Raw genomic sequence first — 22,977 nt, forward strand, 5'->3', positions numbered from 1 at the left:
TCTATTGGCGTTGCTTTCCATTGTTTCTTTTAGTTCCCTAAGCATCCTCAGTAGCTCCCTTCTGAATTCCTTGTCAGAGAGGTTGTCTAGCACTTCATTGCTGTTGGTGTCTTCTGGGCTAGCCTCTTCAATAAGAAAGCTTGGTGGGCTTCTGCGTTGCTTTACCATTGTGACCTGTGTGATTTAGACCTTCACACCCACTATTACTATTCTGTTTGAGAGGCAGAATGAACTGAGATGGGATTAATGAATTATTGGCTAATGTGTTCCTGGTGGTTAAGCTAACCTAGTGAAAGTCCCGTCTAAGAGGGTAACTTATGGTTCTTATGGGATATGCAGTGGGAGAAGAACTTGTGGCCACTAATGCGGTCGCGGCTTCGGGAAGGGGCCCTGGTGCTGGGCAGGTACCTGGTGAATGAGGGGAGAGTGCCCACAGTGGTTCAGCTTTTTTTTTCGCCTGGTGTGCCTCAATTTCCTTAGTCCCCCGCAGACCAAGGGTGAAAGTTCTCAGGGGATCTAGTTGGCCGTGCAGGCCCGGGAAGGGGCTCTGGCACCAGGCGAGTGCCTGGTGAATGAGGGGAGAGTAGATACGTTTCTAATACCTCTCTCTTTCTTGCATTCTTTCCTTTTGGGCATTATGGTTTGTAATACAGGTACTGGAAGTGTCATGTATATCACTTGACATCCTTTCATACTCGGTTCTTGTCCAGAGTGATGGTTTCCAGCTCTGATTGCCAGAATGGCCTCTTCTCTGTCCTAACTGCCTCCCCCGCCATCCCCCCACCACCATTTATGGAAAGTTCCCAACCACTAATCAGTCCTCCTGATGGAATAGTAATTTAGAAGATGAATTTTGTTATAGCTTGTAAAAGCAGATATTGCCTAACAAGAAATATATTTTCTTAGCTTTTATATCTTGGAAAGCCAGATAGGAATTATTTATGCAAATCTATAAAATATAATATTTCTATTCACTTTGCTGACAAGATAGAACCTATTTTTCCTCTTCCTACCATTTGTTCCAACGCCATTTTTGATAAATAGTCTTGTATTTTCTTTGGATTGGTGGATTGAAGATTAATATATTATCTGTTTGGGCAGTGCATTAAAGCGGTCTTTAAGTATAAACATTTGGTTATATATTTCATGTGATGTTTTTGGATGGTATTTAGTTCATTTTATTTGCTTTGGAGATGTATAGAATTTTAGAAGGGGTCAGGTAATTAATAAAGAAGTAAATGGATACTTTATTTTCTACGTATTACTAAACTTTACATTTGACCAAATTTCCAATTTTAAAAACTGAAGATAAGGAATACCATCAAAGTAAATGTTTGACTGGGTCATTCTTAAAGACTTAATGCTCTTTTAAATTCTCATTTGTTTTCCAGGGCAAGAATGCAAGAATAGTGCTTTTGTTAAAATTTTTTTTTCTGATCTTTTTTGTCATAGATTTTATTTTAGACTGTAATTACTCAAACTTAGGAAATTATTTATAAATAAGGATGTACTATAGCTATTTCTGTGAAAATAATTTCAGTGGGAAGAAGTCCATTAAAAATATGAGCTGTGGTGGGGTTGGAGCGATAGCACAGCAGGCAGGGCGTTTGCCTTGCATGTGGCCGAACTGGGTTCGATTCCCAGCATCCCATATGGTCCCCCGAGGACCGCCAGCAGTGATTCCTGAGTGCCAAGTCAGGAGTAACCCCTGAGCATTGCTGGGTGTGACCCAAAAAGTAAAAAAAAATAATAATAATAATCTTCCAGCACTACAAGTGGTCATTCTACTTGTTCTTTCTGTTATTACTGTGTTGTTGTTGTTGTTGTTTGTATTCACTTGCTATTTAACCATCATGGGCCTTTCTTAGCACGAGAGAGTCTCCAGGGACCTTTCTAGCTTGAAAGTTTGATGACTGATCTTCTGCAACAAAATAGCATAATATTCTCTGTTTCTGAACATGGAGCTGCAAAGTTTTGAGGAAGATGTTTGCCTTTTAGAAATAAAGAGTCTGATCTAGGCTAAACTGAGAACAAAACACAGACAGATTTAATAATTAAAACTACAGAAGTAAATGACATGATTGAGGATGGGAAATGAGGTATTTATGGGAGCACACATCTGAGAAGGCTTTAAATTCTCTGCGGCAAGTCTGCAGATGGAGTTTATTAGAGCGCTCCATAAATTCCTGCATCCTTTAAGGGCAGGCATTCTAGGCATGAGGTGGTGTGAACAGGGAATGGGAGATCAAACCGCGGTGGCATGCTGGGCCACAGACCCGTCCTTCAAAGCCAAAGCTACACTGAGGGTTTTAGCCTCCATCATGCTGCTCTCAACACAGAGAAGCCAGAAGGCCACCACTCGTCTTCCACATGTGCTTCATTCCCCATTTCACTCTTGAAACTCATAACTTTGCTTCTAGATTTTATTTTTAGAAGATCGTGCTTCACGTTGTGTTATTTGGCCTTCTGTTAACGTGTGAAAAGAACATGCCACTTGTCCATTTTCATGTACTTTTTCACATCTTTATTTTCATGACCCTTGAGTTTTATCTCTCATCTTGTCATCCGTATGCCACAGGTAAGTGAGAAAATTCAGTAGTTGTCCTATTTGTCTTCCTCCCCCTACTTAATTCACTCAATTTGATCCCCTCCCTTTCCCTCTGATTGCGTCGAACTGCGTGATTTAATCTTTGATTTAATCTTTTTATGGTTACATGGAATACCACCGAAAATATGTACCATAGTTTCTTCCCCCACCCCCACTTTATTTAAACACCAAGATTTACAAAGTTGTAAAAGAATTTCACTGATAAAATTAAGAAGGGTTGGTCTGTGTTGCTGTCCTTTTTCCTATTAAATAATGTTAAATTATTTGATCGCACTCAGACTAAAACATTTACATTATTAAAAATAAATAATTCGAGATAAATTATTTCTATGAAAACCAAAGTGCTCTTAATTCTGTATAGGGCCATACATGTAATTAGTTTTTTTAAAGGCTACAGAAATGAAAGTGCTGATTGACCTGAGTGATTTCTTGGTAGTTTATAAAGACTAATATTTTCATCACTATCTATCCTTATATTCTCTATAATAAAAGTACCTAGTGTGTTGAGTTTATGCAACTTTTGTCTTGCTAGGTTTATAATAAAATCATAAATTTTATCTTTACCATTAGCTTTTGTATCTTTTATCTTTAGCTTCTCAATTTTATCAGTGAAATTCTTTCATTTGTAAATATATTAGTTCAGTTCATTGATTTGATCACAATATTGGAACTGCTTTGGAGCCAGTGTACATATTAGTTAGAACCGTGGGTCCTTTGGATGGCTTCTTTGGTTGGGACCTGACTATTTATTAGCTATATGAACTTAGCTGTGGTTCTTAGTTTCTCTAAATTCAAATATCTCCATCTGTAAAATGGATAAAATCAGGATCTTCATAACTGAATAAAATGGAATGATCTCTGTAAAGTGTATAAGCACGGAGGTTTTATATCTTAGTGCTAAAATATAATGATTAGGCTCTATAATAAGGTTTTTTTTGGTCGGATTTAATCATGGCACAAGAGAAAACTGTACAATTTTACATGTTAATTTTATGGTGGAATTTGGGATAACTTTTAAAACCACTCACACCCACTATTTTATGTGATATTTTGATCATAAAATAGTAGGTTCTTTTCATAGTTTTGTAGAATTGAACTGGCTTCATTGTGTTTTACTTCTTATAATTTCATAGTAACAAGGCTAGTTCAGTCTACAGCAAAATATCCCTTACATGGCTTTCTTTATTATATGATGCAATTATGCCAAGAAGCGAATTCAGAATGATTCTCTCTAAATATTTAGAAGTCAAATCAGAGTTAATGACCAGGTAGAGAAAAGTCATGAAAATAGAACTGATACGCGGTATTCTCCAAGGGATAATTCTAAAGTAAACTGTAAATGATGCAGTATCTTGTGCATCACTTGACAACCTCTGCCTATTCTCAGATTTCACTTAGAACACATTATAAATTTATATTTTGACCACAGTATGTCCTTAAATACTGAAGGCAAACCCTATTGTGGGGATTTCATTTTAACCACAGAGAAATGGTTTCAAGTCCAAAGCCACAGGACCAAGAGAGTCGTAGATCCGGGAATAGAACTGAGAAGGCTTTGATTCCTCCTCAGAGGCCGAAACCACAAGGTTCTGTTGCTTCTGAATGTAATGAATGACACATCAGCTAGATCCACCAGTGCACGAGACAGGGGGAATAATCTGTTTGAGAGCGCTGTGTAAAATTCATGCAGCCTTTCTAAAGGCCTTCTCAGAAACCAGAGAAGTGGTCTGTGATTACTAATTAAAAGGTTGCAAGAACTAGATAGTTCTCAGCTGGTAATTGTGTCTGGATGATCAGTTGTTCCCACAAAGTTTGCTTAAGAGACTTCACAATTTAACATTGCAGTTTAAAAGTGAAAAATAAACATCGTAGCTTGTTCATAATGCATTACAGGCATTTCGTGTTCCAACACCAATCCCACCACCAGACTGACCTTCCTTCCACCGTGGTCCGCATTTCCCAACCACTCTCCAAACTGCCCCCTTAGCATACACAAAAGAAGTAATTTTATATTGCTTCTTTCAGCTAAATGGCTAATGAAATTTCAGAAATACTTCAGGGAAAGAAAATTTGTGAAAATTGTCACATATTACCATGGGGTTACTAAGTACTTGTCTGAGGGTTTACTAAGCTATTTGCTGCTAGTTGAGCCTTCTGTGTTATTCTTTTTCCTTTTCTTTTTTTAAATTTTACTTGGGGTTGGAGCGATAGCCACAGAGGAGAGGTTTGATTCCTCGGCCCCTCTCTTAGAACCCGGCAAGCTACCGAGAGTATCTTGTCTACACGGCAAAGCCTGGCAAGCTCCCTGTGACGTGTTTGATATGCCAAACACAGTACCAAGTGTCACAATGGAGACGTTACTGGGCCCCACTGAGCAAATCGATGAACAACGGGAAGACAGTGATGGTGACAGTGACAGAAGTTTTACTTGAGCTTAGTTGGCTTTATTCCTTTCCCATCGAATTTGGGGTGCTTGGTTATCGTGTGGATATGGCCGATGGTGTGCTCCTACTGGGATGTGGTATTGTGGAATTTGCACGTGTCCTGCTCCAGGACTCCAAGATCTCTAAAACCTGGCCAATGAGTTTACAGTGGCTGTGGGGTGTGGTCATGGCTTCTGAGGCCCTAGGAAGTCCAGTGGGGGAGAAGGAGTGGGCTGCTCACCCACGCTCCAAGAAGACCCCAGAGTTCTCAGTCTGAAAACCAGCGTGCCTGGAATTTTTGCCAGCTTGATGTCTCTGAGGAGATTGGTTGTGAAATAGTGGAGTTGGGCCACTGATGGAGCAACAGCTACGGGATGTGGATGTGGCTTTGGTAGAACAGGGTGCCCCTTCCCGAGAGTGCCCCAGAGTTTTTAGCTGGGAGACCAGTTGCCCGCGAAGTTTAGCAGCTTGGCATGCATCTCCCGAGAGATTTAGTGGTGAATCTGTAAAGCCGGGTGGATGGAATTTGTATGTCGGCGGCTGTGGCATGTGTTGTTATGACTTTTTAAGTCCCGTTGCCGTGGATGAGTAGGTGGATGAAGGATCATATTCAGAGTAAACGATCGGACCAGTCAGCTAACTGATTAAAATATAAATATACACCCTGTGTATTTCAAAACTCAAAGGTTTTTCATGTTTGGTTATTATTGGAATCTTAGACTAGGATTTTAGTGTTATCCAACATAAAATTTTTATTTATATACAAGTACCACTTATCGTCAAATAGCGCTTCATTAATTTATTGAATATTTTGATTTCCCTGTTTTCACCATAGTAATTTTACTACCTCCATTTCTTCTGTGATATATCTAGAATTTTAAATAATAATTATTTACTAAAACTCAGTCGGTTTTTACCTCAATCTATTGCTCAAGTGTCTCTCTGTCATTGTGGCACCTGTATGCCCTCTTTGTACCCCTGTGTAATTAATTCTCTTTTCATTCACTTAAAAATATTTCAGTTTTTATAGACCAAACATGATTGCCACTCAATGTTTCTTTTGCAAACCACAACACCCAAAAGGAGAGAGAGAACAGAAGGGAATGCCCTGCCACAAAGGCAGGGTGGGATGGGGGGGGTGGGGGGGTGGGAGGGATACTGGGATCCGTGGTGGTGGGAAATGGGCACTGGTGGAGGGATGGGTATTTGATCATTGTGTAATTGAAACCCAAGCACAAAAATGTGTAAGTCTGCAACTGTACCTCATGATGTCTCACTATTAAAATTTTTTTTAATAAAAAAAATATTTTAGTTTATAAGTAAAGTAAAGTAAAGGCCCTCCCGTTGATCATCGATTTGCTCGAGCGGGCCCAGTAACGTCTCCGTTAGAGACTTTGTTGTTACTGTGTTTGGCATATCGAATACTCTCGGTAGCTTGCCGGGCTCTCCGAGAGGGGCAGAGGAATCGAACTCGGGTCGGCCATGTTGGCTGTGTGCAAGGCAAACGCCCTACCGCTATGCTATCACTCCAGCCCCATAAAAGTAAAGTAAAGGCCCTCCCGTTGATCGTCGATTTGCTCGAGCGGGCCCAGTAATGTCTCCATTGGAGACTTTGTTGTTACTGTGTCTGGCATATCGAATATGTCACGGGGAGCTTGCCAGGCTCTGCCGTGCGGGCGAGACACTCTCGGTAGCTTGCCGGGCTCTCCGAGAGGGGCGGAGGAGTTGAACTCGGGTCGGCCATGTTGGCTGCGTGCAAGGCAAATGCCCTATCCGCTGTGCTATCGATAGTTTATACTGAATCTTAAATTCTTTGAAGGTAGGAGCCATATTTTGGTCATCTTTTCATTATTTCATAGTGCCTTTTTCTATTGTGAACTGCAATAAGTATTTACTGAATTACATATTTAAGTGACAGGAGCTATAAAATAAAATAATTTTTGTAGACAAATTAAATTTAAAATCTTATTTTATAAATCCTAATGTAAATGTGAATTTATTTTCATTCCATAGGTATGGCATGAACTGCCTGATTCAGTTTGAAGATTTTGCCAATAGAAATGCATTTCGTCTGCTGAACAAGTATCAAAACCGGTATTGCACATTTAATGATGATATTCAAGGTAATAAAATGCAATTAGATAAAATAATCTGATGTTATATTCATAGTTATATTAATAGTTGTATAATGATTTAGTAAAGTAAACACATAGTCATCAATTATACTTGATCTACATATTATTACTCATTATTTGATTTCATAAATTTTTGACAGGCACCCCATGATTCTTCTTCTGAATGTACATTATGAGTTTGAAGTTCGCACCCCAAAATCTGATCAATCCCCAGTGATTATAACTAGGGAACAAATGAACTGTGAGAAAATGTTATTCATAGTTTAAATCTGCATATTTATGTCCTTTCTCTTTAATTTTAACTCAGTTGCTACCGTTTCTGAGATCTTTTATGTACAGTGAGCTCTATTGTAGAAGTTTGTCCTAGTTAGAATATCCTAAGCAGTAGGTACTTAATATTGTTATTATCAGCTTTCTTTTTCTTTATTTGGCTTTTTTGGTTACACCTAGCGATGCTCAGGGGTTACTTTTGGCTCTGCACTCAGGATAATTTCTGGCAGTGCTCAGGGGACCTTATGGGATGCCGGGGATCGAACCCAGGTTGGCTGTGTGAAAGGCAAACACCTTCTCCACAGTGCTCTGACTCTGGTCCCATTATCAGCTTTCTTTTATTTATTTTTTATTTTTTGCTTTTTTGGGTCACACCCAGCGATGCACAGGGGTTACTCCTGGTTCATGCACTCAGGAATTACTCCTGGCCGTGCGTGGGGGACCATATGGGATGCTGGGACTCGAACCTGGGTCGGCCGCATGCAAGGCAAACGCCCTACCCGCTGTGCTATCGCTCCAGCCCCAGCTTTCTTGAGTTGACCAAGTCAGCTGTCATTTTCTCGTTTGCCTTCCAGCTTCTAAAGTTTTGCTGCTGTTCCTGCCTCTGTTTCTCTTTGACTCTCTCTTCAGCCCTGGGTTTTTGTGATCCACGTTGTGTTCCCAAATAGAAATGTAACAGATCTTTAGCAAACAATATTTATTGTGTTATTGCTTCTGGTGACCAAATTTTGCAAGAAAGAAAGAGCCACCAAAACATTGAAGAGAAAAATAATGCTTAACTTATCTTTGGTGCTTAGCACATAACCCTTCATTATTGTGTAGTTCCTCAGTCTTTTCTGATCTCTCTTGTTTTTAACCAGACGTGGATGTTGGTGTTTACAGATTAGTTAGGGTTTACGACTCATCGGAGTGATCTAGAAATCCTTTTAAGTATATTAGAGGAGTAAAATATAGATGTAGATGGAAAGTACTGGAAGAAATTGCTGAGTTTTATTTTAGTCTTGAGCTCTAGAAGAGTGGAGCTGTGTAATGAAGTTCAAAGAGAAAGAACTGCTCTGTAATCTGTATAAGTTTATATGTTGAAGTAATACAAGTAGAACTGGCAGTTTAATGAGGAAACAACGGTTTTTTATTCTAAATAAGTTTCACGGTAATTCTGTCCAGCATGTTTGGAATCAACTGGTGATCATCACAGATAGGAATCCAATCAAAGAATGTAATAGAATCAGATACTAATGACTGACTATTCATTTTTCAAGTGGAAAAATCATGATGTTAGCCTCCAAAAATATCAAAGCAGAGCCAGAGTGAGAGCACGGTGGGTGGTGCGTTTGCCTTGTTTGCATACAAAGTTCAGTCCCTGGCAGCCCAGGTGGTCCCCGAGCTTGTCAGGCTCAACTCTTGAGCGCAGAACCAGGAGTAAGTCTCGGGCACTCTCTGGTGTTGGCCACCCCTCCCCCGACCAAACCAAACCAAACAAACCCAAACAAAACACTTAAACAAACCAAGAAACACACAAACAAAACCTAAATATTTCTGCGCATTACTATGAGCACCAATATTGTCAAGTATTTTCATAGGCTCATTTTTTAAATTTATCAGCAATGGATTTTAGAGCCACATGAATCATTCATTACGGCAGAAGAATTAGATGCTGCGTAGCACTCCTTAAACTCACAGTACAGCTGTTTTATAAATGAATAGATCTGCATACTGGCATTTGGCATATTGGGCACGCCACGGGGAGTTTGCCAGACTCTGCAAACTGTGGGCAGGTCACATTTGGTGACCTGCCAGGTTGTCCAAAGTCTCTCTCATTCTCCTAATCCTGAAAGAACTTTGAATATGGCATTTTTCGAAATCTCAGGACTAGGACGAATAGACGTTCCTGCGGTCTGCTCGAGGCAATCGAAGAGCAACAGGATGATCGTGATCGTGATCGTGATCGTATACACATGAAGTCATAGCTCATGTAGTTCGCATCCTAGAGATAAAAATTCTAAGCCTGGGGCCTGGGAGAGAGATCGGGGTCAGAGTGCATGACCCTGCTTTGATCTCGGGTACCACAATGACTGGGCACCACAGCAGCCCCAGTCTCTGCTGGGGAGGCCCTTTCTTTCACCCTCCCCTCCGCACTGCCAGGCTGGCTCTGGAGGCTCCTTCCCGTGCCTCCCCTGTCCCCTCCCCCCCACCCCCTGCCTCAGCACCCACATGGCTCTAGAAGCAGTGCCTCCTTTGGCCTCTCACCGGACTGTAAGCTCGGCTGGCAAAGTACCATCAGCCATGGCCCCTGGACTCCCAGTACACCACGAGTGAGCCCCCGACACCCCTTCCCACAACTCAGTGAGATTCTCCCTCCTCTTCGGCGCTCTGTGTCACCAGGTTAAGCCAAGGAGTACTTGGGGGGAAAGATTTCAATGACAGAGTCCCATGGCTACGCGAGAATGCTCTTAAGAATGGTTCCAGGAGCTCATCTCATAGGCAGCACTGGGATCATGGGGACTGCAGGTTCTATTTTCCGTACCAGTTACAGTGCTGCATGACGATTTCAAGATGTGAATGAATATTCGAGCATCAGAATTTGCCTGACTTGGAGGTTTGCTCAAGGTTATTTATTGCTGGTTTCAGGAACAGCGTCTGTGGCAGTTGCCGGCATCCTCGCGGCTCTCCGAATAACCAAGAACAAACTGTCTGATCAAACAATCCTGTTCCAAGGAGCTGGAGAGGTATCTCTTTTATACGATACTAATGTCCTACTAAACTCATGAAAATGGCACCCACTTGACCTACAAATTTGAGATTTCAGGTTCTGTTTGCAAAGTGTAAATTATATAAATAGTGACAAATTGAATATTGAAGCATACTCATTTTTCATAGGAGGCTTTGGTATAGAAGAGGAAATAATTGTCAGTTAGCTTAACCTAGATGTGACAGAAATATTTTGTTTCCAGTAGATTTCATGAATACAACTATTAGATTAATGGGCCTATTTTTCCCTTAATTAAATAAAAAAGACAAAACTAGGGTGAGATGTAACTCTTTAATAAGCTATCTTGTGGAATGTTTCCGGGTGGGGGGGGGATGAGGGTTGGGGAGGGATGCTGGGACCCATGGGGATGGATGACGGGCACTGGTGGAGGGATGGGCACTTGATCATTGTATAACTGAAACCCAAGCACAAAATTTGTAAGCCTATAACTGTACCTCATGGTTTTTCACTAATAAAAAAAGAAAAAAAAATAAAAAATAAATAAAATAAAATAAAAAGGAAAAAAAAATTGTTCTTATTTTTCCTTTCTCAGGCTGCCCTAGGGATTGCACACCTACTTGTTATGGCCATGGAAAAGGAAGGGTTATCCAAGGAGAAAGCCTTAAAAAAGATTTGGTTGGTCGACTCAAAAGGATTAATTGTTAAGGTAAGAATCTGTCATTTTTGACCAGTATAAAAATTCTTATGCCGTTCTGAATGCCATTGTCAAAGGCTGCTCTCCCCAACACTGTTTTAAGAATAGCCTGGGAGGTGGTTTGATTCTCAGTCCTCTAGGACCACTGGATGCAGCCCACCAAGCACCGCCATGTATGACCCTAGAGGCCCCTAGTTCTGCCAGGGTGGCCCAGGGATCAAGGCACACAAAGCCCAAGAAGCACTGCATCCCTGGCCCCGGCATCGAACCTCCAGCCTGGTTAGCTCAGGACCTGATGGAGCCCCTAGACCTGTGCAGTGCTGAAACTACCCCCACCCCTCAAAGAATATATACACAAAGGTAGCCATTAAAAACGGATGGTCTTCAACCCCATTAAAAAATGGGGCAATGAAATGAACAGAAACTTTCTCAAAGAAGAAATCCGAATGGCAAAAAAGCACATGAGAAAATGCTCTACATCATTAATCATCAGGGAGATGCAGATCAAAACCACAATGAGATATCATTTCACACCACAAAGACTGGCCCATATCCACAAGAACGAAAGCAATCGGTGTTAGTGCAGATGTGGCGAGAAAGGGACCCTCCTTCATTGCTGGTGGGAATGCCGACTGGTTCAGCCCTTTTGGAAAACAACTCTCAAAACATTAGAAATTGAGCTCCCATTTGACCCAGCAATACCACTCCTGGGAATATATCCCAGAGAGGCAAAGAAGTCTAGTCGAAGTGACATCTGTACTTGTTTGTTCATTGCAGCACTGTTTACAATAGCTAGAATATGGAAAAAACCCGAGTGCCCGAGAACAGATGACTGGTTAAAGAAACTTTGGTACATCTATACAATGGAGTACTATGTAGCTGTTAGAAAAGATGAAGTCATGAAATTTACATACAAGTGGTACTACATGGAAAGTATCATGCTAAGCGAAATGAGTCAGAAAGAGAGGGATAGACATAGAAAGATTGCATTCATTTGGTGGACATAAAGTAACAAAATAGGAGACTAGCACCCAAGAATAACCGAGATCAGTACCAGGAGGATTACTCCATGGCTTAGAGGCCAGCCGGACATTCTAGGGGAAAGGGCAGCTCAGAGAAGGGAGCACCAAGTAAAGGGTGTTGGGAGGATCCTCCCAGGAGGGAAGATGCATGTTGAAAGTAGACTATGGACCGAACATGACTTCCACTCAATGCCTCTTTTGCAAACCACAGCACCCAAAAGGAGAGAGAGAACAAAAGGGAATGCCCTGACATGGAGGCAGGGTCGGGTGGGGGAGATGGGGGGTGGGAGGGATACTGGGATCCGTGGTGGTGGAAAATGGGCACTGGTGGAGGGATGGGTACTCGATCATTGTATAACTGAAACCCAGGCACAAAAATTTGTAAGTCTACAACCGTACCTCATGGTGTTTCACTAATAAAAATATAAAAAAAAAAAATGGGTGATCGCTTCATCCAGGAACACCCATGCTGTTAAAGAAGAAAGGCAGATGGTCTTGTTATAGAGTTCATCTGCAGTATGAACAGGCAGCTTCCAAATCTCTGTGTTCGCCACTTGAATTATTTTGGTTTTCAAGTGTTGCAGTCTTACACTGTTGAAGGTAAAACTCTAGGTGTTGCCCCTTTAAAGACTGTCAGGTTGCGGAAATAGTTCAGAGGACTGAACGTGCTTTACAGGTGAGAGCCGAACGTTCAATTCCTGCGCTACATGGCCCCAGAGCACCACTGGGAGTAAGCTCCAAGCACTGAGCCAAGAGCAACACCCAAATACTACTGGGTGATCCCCAAACAATAAAACAAAGCACTCCTTCTCAAAGAATTCTGGAACGTGGCTCGATGGCTTAAAGTGCTTGTCCAGGAGACTCTGGCCCTTGAGTTCAAACCCCAGTGCCCCTCCATGGAGGAGACATTTAAGGCATTTGCCAACCCTGAATGCTGAAATCACCCCAGCCTGGTGTGACCCAGCACCTTCCCTGCACCCAAACAAAACAAAACAAATTAAAAATTAAAAATGCATTACATTAAAAAAATTGCTGTTTGGGAGAACCTGGCACATTGTAATCTAGAAAATATTTTGAATCGTTGCATTAACACAAAAGAGATTACATCCCCCTTACTTTAAGATAATTCAACCTTTAAAAATTTTGTATATTTTAGTATAAACAGACCCTCTGATTTGCATGCTTTTTTTTCTTTTTGGGGTCACACCCCGCAATGCTCAAGGGTTACTTCTGGCTCTGCACTCAGGAATTAGTCCTAGTGGTGCTCGGAGGACCATATGGGATGCTGGGGAATCGAACCCGGGTCAGCCGCATGCAGGGCAAACACCCTACCTGCTGGACTATGGCTCCAGCTCCTGTTTGCATGCTTCTTTTAGTAGAGAAACCATTCATATTGTACTAGGTTGAGTCTGGTTATTTTAGTTGTAAGTAAAATCATCTCTGAAATTTCTATGCTAAATTTGTTGTCTCATGTGGGAAGCTCGGTAATTTAATAAAAATGAATAATTGCCATATTACAGAAATCACATGCAAATTTATTTAAACTACATACAAGGAAAATATTTTAATTTATTTTTATTGACATGTCGTTGGTCAGTTGTACAGTGGTGTCAAGAATTGGAATTTTTCTCAGGCTCACCTGCTTTCAATAAGCCTTCCCAGTGAGTTACTAATTCGATTTCATGCTCTGGGCCATGCTCTTTTGCCATAGAATGTGTGGAATCTTCTTGTTTGGGGAGGCCAAGCAATTAAAAATAAGTGAAAGCAATGGCACTTTTTCTTTTTTTATTGCTAGTCTGTTAATGACTTAAAAAATCTTCAATATGTTTTCTCTCATTAACAGTACCAAAAAACGACAGACACGTGGCATTAGAATATAAATTCAGATACGTGGCATTAGAATATAAATTCAGTTTCCAGGGGAGGAGTGAGGGGTGGGAACCCAAGAGGATCATAGAGGTCATATAGGGACAGTGGTTGCGGGTCTTTGCCACTTTGGTGGTGGTGGACGGAGTGATTTTGTATTGATGCCCTAAGCTTTACAACTACCTCAACTTTGATAAATTTTACTAAAGAGGTTTATCTTACAGTATTTTCAGTAATCCCATGTGTCCCGTTTGGGTTTCTGCTTTCTCTGTCAAAATAAATCCCAGGCAGAGGTTAATTATAATATTTTCATATTATTAAAAGAAAAAACATGTTAGGATGTGTAATATACTAAAGCACGATCAGCCAAGACTAGTATAAGTGGGATTCTTCAGAATATTCAGTATATAAATGTCATATGATTTAGATATTCCTTCTGTGTATTTTTCTGAAAAATATAAACATCCTCATTAGAAAAAAAATCTGTGCGCTTCTGTGATCATTGCAGCATGATTTACTGTGGCCAAGTTACGGATATAACCTAATTGACTAGGAACAGATGAATGGAAAAAGAAGATGTAATATGGTCTACATCACATGATACTATTCAATTCTCTATATATTGTGTCCACACATATATACACAAATATGTAATATATATACATACATATATACATATTTTTAAAAGAGGAAATCTTACTGTTTGCAACTACCTGGATGAGGTGATTTGCTAATCGAATCTATCATATGAACATGAGTAATGTGATTTTATTGACGTGGAAGGTACTGACCACTAGACGATCACGGCGAGCTTCTGGGGAATCACAGTGGTAGGGTGTTTGCCTTGCATGCAGCCGGCCCGGCCGATTCCTCCGCCCCTCTCGGAGAGCGCGGCAAGCTACCGAGAGGATCTCGCCCGCACGGCAAAGCCTGGCAAGCTCCCCGTGACGTATTCGATATGCCAAACACAGTGACAACAAAAGTCTCCAATGGAGACGTTACTGGGCCTGCTCGAGCAAATCGAGGAACAACGGGAGGACTGTGACCATGGACCGTGATTGGAAGGTAGTTTTTTTTTTTTAAATCGAGACACCATGATTTGCACTACTGTTAAGTTCGTGACAGTCTCATGTGTACAAAGTTCTAACCCACCACCAGAGTGTCAACTTCTCCCCACCAGCGTTCCCCTCCCCTCTGCCTTTTCCTGTCCTCCTCTTTGATAAACTCTGTCATGTAGACAGTTACCTTTGCCCATTCCCTTATTATAACACTATAACATTATAGTATATAGCTTCACTATAACATTATTTGGTATCTGTCTCTGATCTTCCGACTGATTTCACACAACATGATACTCTCTAATTCCATCCCCAGTGACAAATTGCATGATTTCACCTTTTCTTAAAACTAAGTAGTATTCTGTTTGCATATCTACTCTCTTTTTCTTTTCCCTTCCCACCTCTCCTCTTCCCTTCAATTCCCTCCCCTTTCCATTCCCCTTTTCCTTTCCTTTCCTTTCCTTTCCTTTCCTTTCCTTTCCTTTCCTTTCCTTTCCTTCCCTTCCCTTCCCTTCCCTTTCCTTTCCTTTCCCCTTTCCTTTCCCCTTTCCTTTCCTTCTTTTCCTGTGTTTTTTTTTCTCTTTCTTTCACATTCAGTCGTGTTCAGGGCTTACTTGTTTACTCCTGGCTCTGTACTAAGGGATCACTCCTGACGGTTCTTGGGTGGTGCTGGGGATTGAACCAGGATGTTTCACGTGCAAGGCAAGGGCTTTACCTCCGTATACTCTCTCTCTCGCCCTATATTCAAGTGCTTTATCTAGTCTTCTGCTCCTGGACATCTGTTTGGCTGCCCCACCCTCACCCCAGATCTTGATCGTTGTGACTAGTGCTGCAATAAACATAGGAGCACAAACATCTTTTTGAAATAAGGTTTCAAAAACATTATTTCACCTTGTTTTATTGCATTATTTCACCTTGTTTTATTGTTTATTATTGCATCTTGGGATAGATGCAAAGATGTTGGATTGCTGGATTCTACATAAATTCCTTTTTTTTTCCTTTTGAGATCATACCTGGCGATGCACAGGGGTAACTCCTGGCTCATGCACTCAGGAATGACTCCTGGCGGTGCTCGGCGGGACCATATGGGATGCTGGGAATCGAACCTGGGTCAGCTGCATGCAAGGCAAACACCCTACCCGCTGTACTATCTCTCTAGCTCCAGTAAATGTTTTCTGATTGAATGAGTGAAATCTTTACTTGGCATTTGATGTTAGGTTAAGCTAAAATGTCTTCCCTTTATTTTTTAAATTTTTGCGGGGGGTCACACCCGGCGATGCACAGGGGTTACTCCTGGCTCATGCACTCAGGAGTTACTCCGGGCGGTGCTCAGGGGACCATATGGGATGCTGGGAATCGAACCTGGGTCAGCCGTGTGCAAGGCAAATACCCTACCCGATGTACTATCACTCTAGCCCCCAGAAATTCCATTTTAATTGAAAAATAACAAATAAAACAAAAGCCCTAATTGTAAGAGAGTCTGAGGAAACATAGTTGGGACCTGTGCCTCAAGATGAAAAGAAATTATTCTAGAAGCAATTTAGGTTTCTGAAATATTTGCCGTATAGGGACTCATACAGACATCAGTCTACTTTTTTTTTTGTATTTATATCTGCAGTTGGGTATTTACATATCTGGGGTAGAGTAACAGGCCAAAACTATGTTGTATTCAGAATGCTGGGAACTGAAATTATGATTGCTAGAAAAAGTGCTTTTCAAACCACCAGTTTTATGTAGTAAATGTCCTAGATAAACTTTGCAGTACTGTGAGAATGAAAATGAAGAATGATGAACGTTAAAATAATCATGAAATTTAACTTACAGTTTATAGTGGTTCTATAAAAAAAAGTAATTTAGATATTTAGTGTAAATGTCAAATGATTCCAAATTATTATTTGTGTTCATAGTTAGAATTTCAGTTTCTTTTTAATAATGTATAATTATTTTATTTTGCTAAATTACTGAGCAGTAATGTGGATATGAGCAAATGGATTCTAAAAGTATGCTTTTCATTAAATCATTACAGGAAAAAAGAACCTTATTGCCAAAACAACATTGAATAGAAATAAATTAATAGAAAGATAAATAATAAAAATTAAATTTTTATTAAATTTAATAAAAATTAAAACCTATATGTTTCAGCTTAAAATCAACTGCTATGTTGACAACAGTAGTCAGTTGTTACTGTTATCAAAGGCAATACAATGTGAATGGCATACAACAGAACTTTTTCTCATGTATCTTCATCAGCAAGAAAGCTCGCTGGGTAACTGAGTGATTGGCTGGGTGACTCTTCAGTTTCAGGTTGGGTCAAGGCCAGCTTCACCAGGTTTTCATCATCTGTGGGTCAGTAGCCAGCTAGGTTATGTCTTCTGAGTTAATGGCAAAGACACAAGGGACCAGGTGAAAATTCATTTCCTCCAATGGCCTGATCTTGGAAAGAGCACACTCCCAAGGGTTAGAAAGTATAATCTACTTTTTGTGAAAGAAACTGTTAAGTTACATTGCAGAGACCATTAACACAGAAATAGAATGTTGAATTGGCACCGATTGAATTTACCACTTCAACTAAATTAAAGTCAGTTTTATTTGGGTGGTGGGGTGCACATCTAAAAGTAATCAGAGTTTACTTCTGACTTTGTACTCAGGCATCACTACTGGTAGTACTTGGAGAACCATATGGGGTACTCAGGGTCTAACCTGGTTTGACCACACGCCACGCAAGCGTCCTACCTGTTGCACTATTGTTTTTGCCCCTATAATCAGTTTTGTTTATTGTTAAATTTTCATTGCCTAAAACAGTCTTTTTCAACCACTAATCATCCGACTAGCGAGTGACAACCTGCAGGTATAAAAAGAGTTGAAAATCGTTGATCTAGAATATTATCTGGGACATATTTGTAAAAAGAATGAATGATCTGACAACTGGAGAAGAAACTCCAAGAACAACTCTAACATGTAACTTGCAAAAAACCTAAATACAGATTATATATAATATTCTGATGGGTTTTTTTAGTAAAATGTTTGGCATACTTATGATTTCTTCATTTTTGCTTTACTTAGGGACGGGCTTCATTGACACACGAGAAAGAGGAATTTGCCCACGAACACAAGGAAATGAAGAACCTAGAAGATGTTGTTAAAGAATTAAAACCAACTGCCCTTATAGGTAAACTTTGTCTTCCAGCCTCCTATAACTATTACCTCAATTTATTTTGGCCTGGTTATTGTGCCTGCTACTGGCTTTTTCAGTGTAATTTTGACTTTTGGAATACTAACCTTTGGAATTCACTAACACAATTACATAGTCACTGAAGCAACAGTACCTTATAAACCCCTAGATTGATGATAATTGTTTTCTTAATTGTGCTAAACTAGGTAGCTCTTCTTCACCTGGCATATTCAGCACCTTCCCAGACTTGATTGGTGTAGTAGATTTCTCAAACAGTGATTTTAATGCCAAAGGAACATATAACAGGGGCTGGAGTGATAGAACAGCAGGTAGAGTGTTTGCCTTGCATGTGGCCGACCTGGGTTCAATTCCCAGCATCCCATATGGTCCCATGAGAACTGCCAGGAGTAATTCACCAATGCATGAGCCAGGAGTAACCCCTGTGCATCACCAGGTGTAACCCAAAAAGCAAAAAAAACAAAACAAAAGAAAACAAAAAAACCCCAGATATACAACAATATCTGAAGATGTTTTAGGTCGTTATGCTAATGGTGGTCAATAGGGACTGGGGAAGACATTGGATACACTGACACACAGTAAGTGGAGTGTATGGATGCGTCCCATGATCCTATGGTACACGGAGAAGTCTATAAACAACTTGGAATTTTCCAGCTTGGTATGTAAGTCGTGCTGAGGTTGAATAACATGGGATTAGACACGCCTGTGTCTAAAAGTTGGACATGGCAGTCTCCCGGTGGACGGTTCCACACCAAAATTGACCACATCATAATCAATTGATGGTTTTGCCTGACTGATGTTGCTGCTATTCCAAAATTCCAAATGGGATTGGACCACTGTCTTCTTCTCGCAAAATTCTACTTCACAGAGTGGGGAGAAAGAGCTGCAAAGTTTAAGAAGAGAACCCCCAAAACGACCACTAACTGGGAGCTCTTGGCTCTGTTGCGGCAACATGGGAAGATGCCGTTGTTGACAACATTGACGAGGAATACGATCGACTGGTTCAGCACCTCCATAATTGTGCGAGAAACGCCAAGAGATAGATAACCACGAAAAAATGCCTGTCCTTGAAAACTCTTGAGCTTATTCGCCAAGTGGCTTGGCGCATGCCTCAGGCAACCGCAAGAGAACATCAGAGCTCGCAAATCAGTGCAGAGAAGCGATCAAGGAAGACCTCAAAGACAGAAGAGCAGCAGTGCTGACCAATGCGGCAGAAACCGGGAATAGCATTTGCAATGCCCTCCTGTCCTTTGTCAACTACAAGACCAAGATGACTGCCCTCCGATGTCCTGATGGATCTATCACATCTTCCAGAAGGGCAATGGAGAAGATTATCCATGACTTCTACTCAGATCTCTTTAATAGCCACGTCCACTTGCCCACATTCCGCGGGATGGATATGTCGTTCCCAACGTTCTCCCTTCTAAAATTCGACACGCCATCTCGTCAGTAAAGAAACAAAGAGCACCTGGCTCAGACAAGATCAGACCTGAACACCTGAAGAACCTGCCGTCAGTACTCATCAATACACTGGCTCAGCTCTTCACATGCTACCTGTCTGAATGCAAGGTTCCATCCCAATGGAAAACCAGCAGGACTGTACTACTGTTCAAGAAGGGAGACATCCACAACATTGGCAACTATCGCCCAATCTGCCTATTGCCTGTCATCTACAAGTTGTTCACTCGAGTCATCCTGAATAGGATTGGCAGAACACTAGATGAAGGACAACCATGCGAGCAAGCCGGGTTCTGCAAAGGATTCAGCACCATCTACCATATCCACACGATAACCAAGCTCATTGAGGTTTCTCGGGAGTTCAAGATGCCGCTCTGTCTAATGTTTATTAATTTAAAGAAGGCCTTTGATTCTGTTGAGATGGAAGCGGTCATCGAAGCCCTAGCCAGTCAGGGCATTCAAGCTCAATATATCAGGATCCTCCATGAGCTCTATTATGGATTCACTACCAGGATCTCACCATTCTACAAGGAAGTTATCGTCCATGTCAAGAGAGGGATTCGGCAGGGTGATACCATTTCACCGAAACTCTTCAGTGCCACCCTCAAGAACATCATGAGACGACTGGAATGGGAAGGAATGGGAGTGAAGATAGATGGTTGACAACTACAACATCTCCTCTTTGCTGATGACATCATTCTAATAATACCAAACATCAGCCAATCGACACAAATGCTGACTGACTTCGACGGTGAGTGTGGAAAGGTCGGATTACAGCTGAATCTCACAAAGACAATGTTCATGAGAAACAGTCTTGTTCCTGATGTTCCATTCACTCTCAATGGAATGACCATCTCCGCATGTAACAGCTATGTGTACCTAGACTGAGAAGTCAACATGACGAATGACCTGGCACCTGAGTTGCGCAGGAGGAAGAGAGCAGCTTGGAACGCCTTCAAGATCGTTGAAGAAATAGCTAAGAGGACGAAGAACCTCCAGCTCCGAGCACATCTTTTCAATTCTACTGTTCTTCCTGCATTAACATACGCCTCAGAGACTTGGGCCCTACGAAAACAGGATGAGAACGCTATTCGGGTCTCTCAAAGAGGAATCAAAAGAGCTATGCTTGGAGTATCATGCTTCACTCAAATGAAAGATAGAATCCCGTGCTCCGACCTCTGCCAACGGTCAAGAATCAGGGACGCTGTCTCATTTGCCAAGGCATAGAAAATCAGATGGGCTGGTCATGTAATGAGATTTAAAGACGACCGCTGGACTAGAGCTGTTACAGACTGGATTCTACGGGACGTCAAAAGATCACGTGGCCGCCCACCTACGAGATGGTCAGACTTCTTTGTCAAGACCCTGAACGATCGGTCTGAGGCTCTTCATGTTCCTAGAACGAGCAGATGCCACTGGGCTACACTAGCATGCAACAGGGATGGATGGAGATGTTACTGGCGCCCGCTCGAGCAAATCGATGAGTAACGGGATATCAAGTGATCAAGTGATCAAGACATGCCTGGGAGACAGCAACCGTATTTTTCATATCCTTGCATTCCTCAGAGCGCTTGGCACTGCAGCTTCACTTTGCATGCTGCGGAATGAAATAAGATGTCTAATATGAACAGAGTTAATTTGGATTAACATTGACACAATCTCAAAAGAAGTTCTGAAACTTTATCTGTGATTTTTGTGTATATAATATCAGCCCTGTGTAGTCTCCATTTCTAGACCCACTGTGAGGGGACTGACAATATTGAAAATAATCCTGATAGCCAATACCAAATTAAATACTTGTTTGATTAGTGAGATTGTATTAAGCCTTTATTGTTTTGGTATATGTGTTCTACCAGGAACTTTTTTTTATTCAAATAATGATAATTGATGTATTCTATTAAAATTCTTTCCGCAAGTGATATTACAGTTCTATATTTGATTCGGATGATTGTTTAGTGGTTCATAAAATATAATCACTTTATAGTCTGAGAAACTAAAATATGCTTGTAGAATTATTTTTAAAGATCATGTATGGGATTATTTTAATACCTATATTTCAATACCTTAACTATCTGTAATCAAAATTCCTAATATATTCCCCAGATCAATTTATTATGAGCCAGATGTTATGTTATATTTCTATGGCTACCTGTAGATTATTTGTTCTAACGATTCTTGGCCTTAACAAGCTTGTTTTTCCTGTCATTTTAATACAGCAATTCTGTATTTTGTTTGGTGTCTGTTAGAAAATGACCTGATACGTCTCATTGTTGTTTGGGCATGAGCTTCTTGTATTAATCAAAGACATCCCCATTCACTGGTTTCTTATTTCTGCATTAGGAGTCGCTGCGATTGGTGGTGCATTTTCAGAACAAATTCTCAAAGATATGGCTGCCTTCAATGAACGGCCTATTATTTTTGCTTTGAGTAATCCAACTAGCAAAGCAGAATGTACCGCCGAGCAGTGCTATACACTAACCAAGGTAAAGCCATATTGTGACTGGTGTTTTACTAATCAGATCTTGATTCATTATAGAAACTCGGGATATCTAACCTCTTAATCCTTAAGGTTGAAAGGATGTGAATGTGTCAGAATAAGACCTCTTCCTTTTGTAGAATGATGTCATACGTTGGTGATGATTAGCCTCAGGTGATTCTGCAGTTTCTAAAATTTAAACCTTAAAATAAAGAAGCCAGTGAGATAGTCTTGTTGTTAAGGCACTTGCTTTGCATGCAGCTGACCCCAGTTTAATCACATGCAGTCCCCTAAGCACCAGCAGGAGTGACTCCTGACCCCAGAGGGCATGACGCACCCCCACAAGATAAAGGCTTGATTCTAAATACTTACATGGCGTTATGTTAGATATTCACAACCTTTGGAGCATGCAGTATGAAAACCATAATATTATTTTCGCTTCACTAAATTCTGTGTTTGGATTTTCATGCCACGATGGGCCACTGGACATTCTTTCAATGTCCACTTCAGTAGAATAGCCATCCTTAAAGAGTCAGTACCTGACTGTTCTTTTTTAAAAGTGATACTATATATAAGTATATCTTTCAGCGACATATTGATGAGACCTTGTTTTCCTCTTTTAATAACTTCAAAGTAGGGGTTGGAGAGACAGTACAGTGGGCAGTCATTTGCCTCACACTTACCAACTTGGGCTCCATCCCCTGCGCCATGTATGGTCTCCTGATCATTGCCAGGAGTGATCCCTAAGTGAAGCCAGGAATAAACACATGGCATTAGAGGACCCAGCATCCTCAAGCCCTAGCATTGAATTGCCAACGTGGTTGGTTGAGTATCACTCAGAGTGACCCTTGACCCTCCCTGAGCACTGCCTGGGGGCCCTTACCTCCAGGCCCCTCCACCCCCAAATTATCAATCAGTCAATCAAAGAATTGTAGAAGTATTCTGTCAATGGTTTGGAGTCTCCACTGCTTTTAGGAAAGGGGAGGGGTTCAATGTTTGTTCCTTGCATGAGTTGGACTCCTGCTTGATCTTCTACAGTGTGTGTCCTGTCAAACGCAGCAGGAGTG

The 22,977-nt window shown here is 41.1% G+C and overlaps 1 protein-coding gene across 1 annotated transcript in view; it reads left to right on the plus strand.

Moving 5' to 3' along the window:
• Positions 1–22,977, plus strand: part of ME1 (malic enzyme 1) — a 125,585-nt gene that overhangs the window by 91,655 nt on the left and 10,953 nt on the right. Inside the window, exons 7-11 of the mRNA XM_056110023.1 lie at positions 7,045–7,154; positions 10,065–10,162; positions 10,739–10,852; positions 17,850–17,955; positions 21,775–21,917. Of these exons, the coding sequence (XP_055965998.1) occupies positions 7,045–7,154; positions 10,065–10,162; positions 10,739–10,852; positions 17,850–17,955; positions 21,775–21,917 (571 nt within the window). The remainder of the gene's footprint in view (positions 1–7,044; positions 7,155–10,064; positions 10,163–10,738; positions 10,853–17,849; positions 17,956–21,774; positions 21,918–22,977) is intronic.

This window comes from Sorex fumeus, unplaced genomic scaffold (genome assembly GCF_029834395.1).
Source record: "Sorex fumeus unplaced genomic scaffold, SorFum_2.1 ptg000008l, whole genome shotgun sequence".
NCBI lineage: Eukaryota > Metazoa > Chordata > Mammalia > Eulipotyphla > Soricidae > Sorex > Sorex fumeus.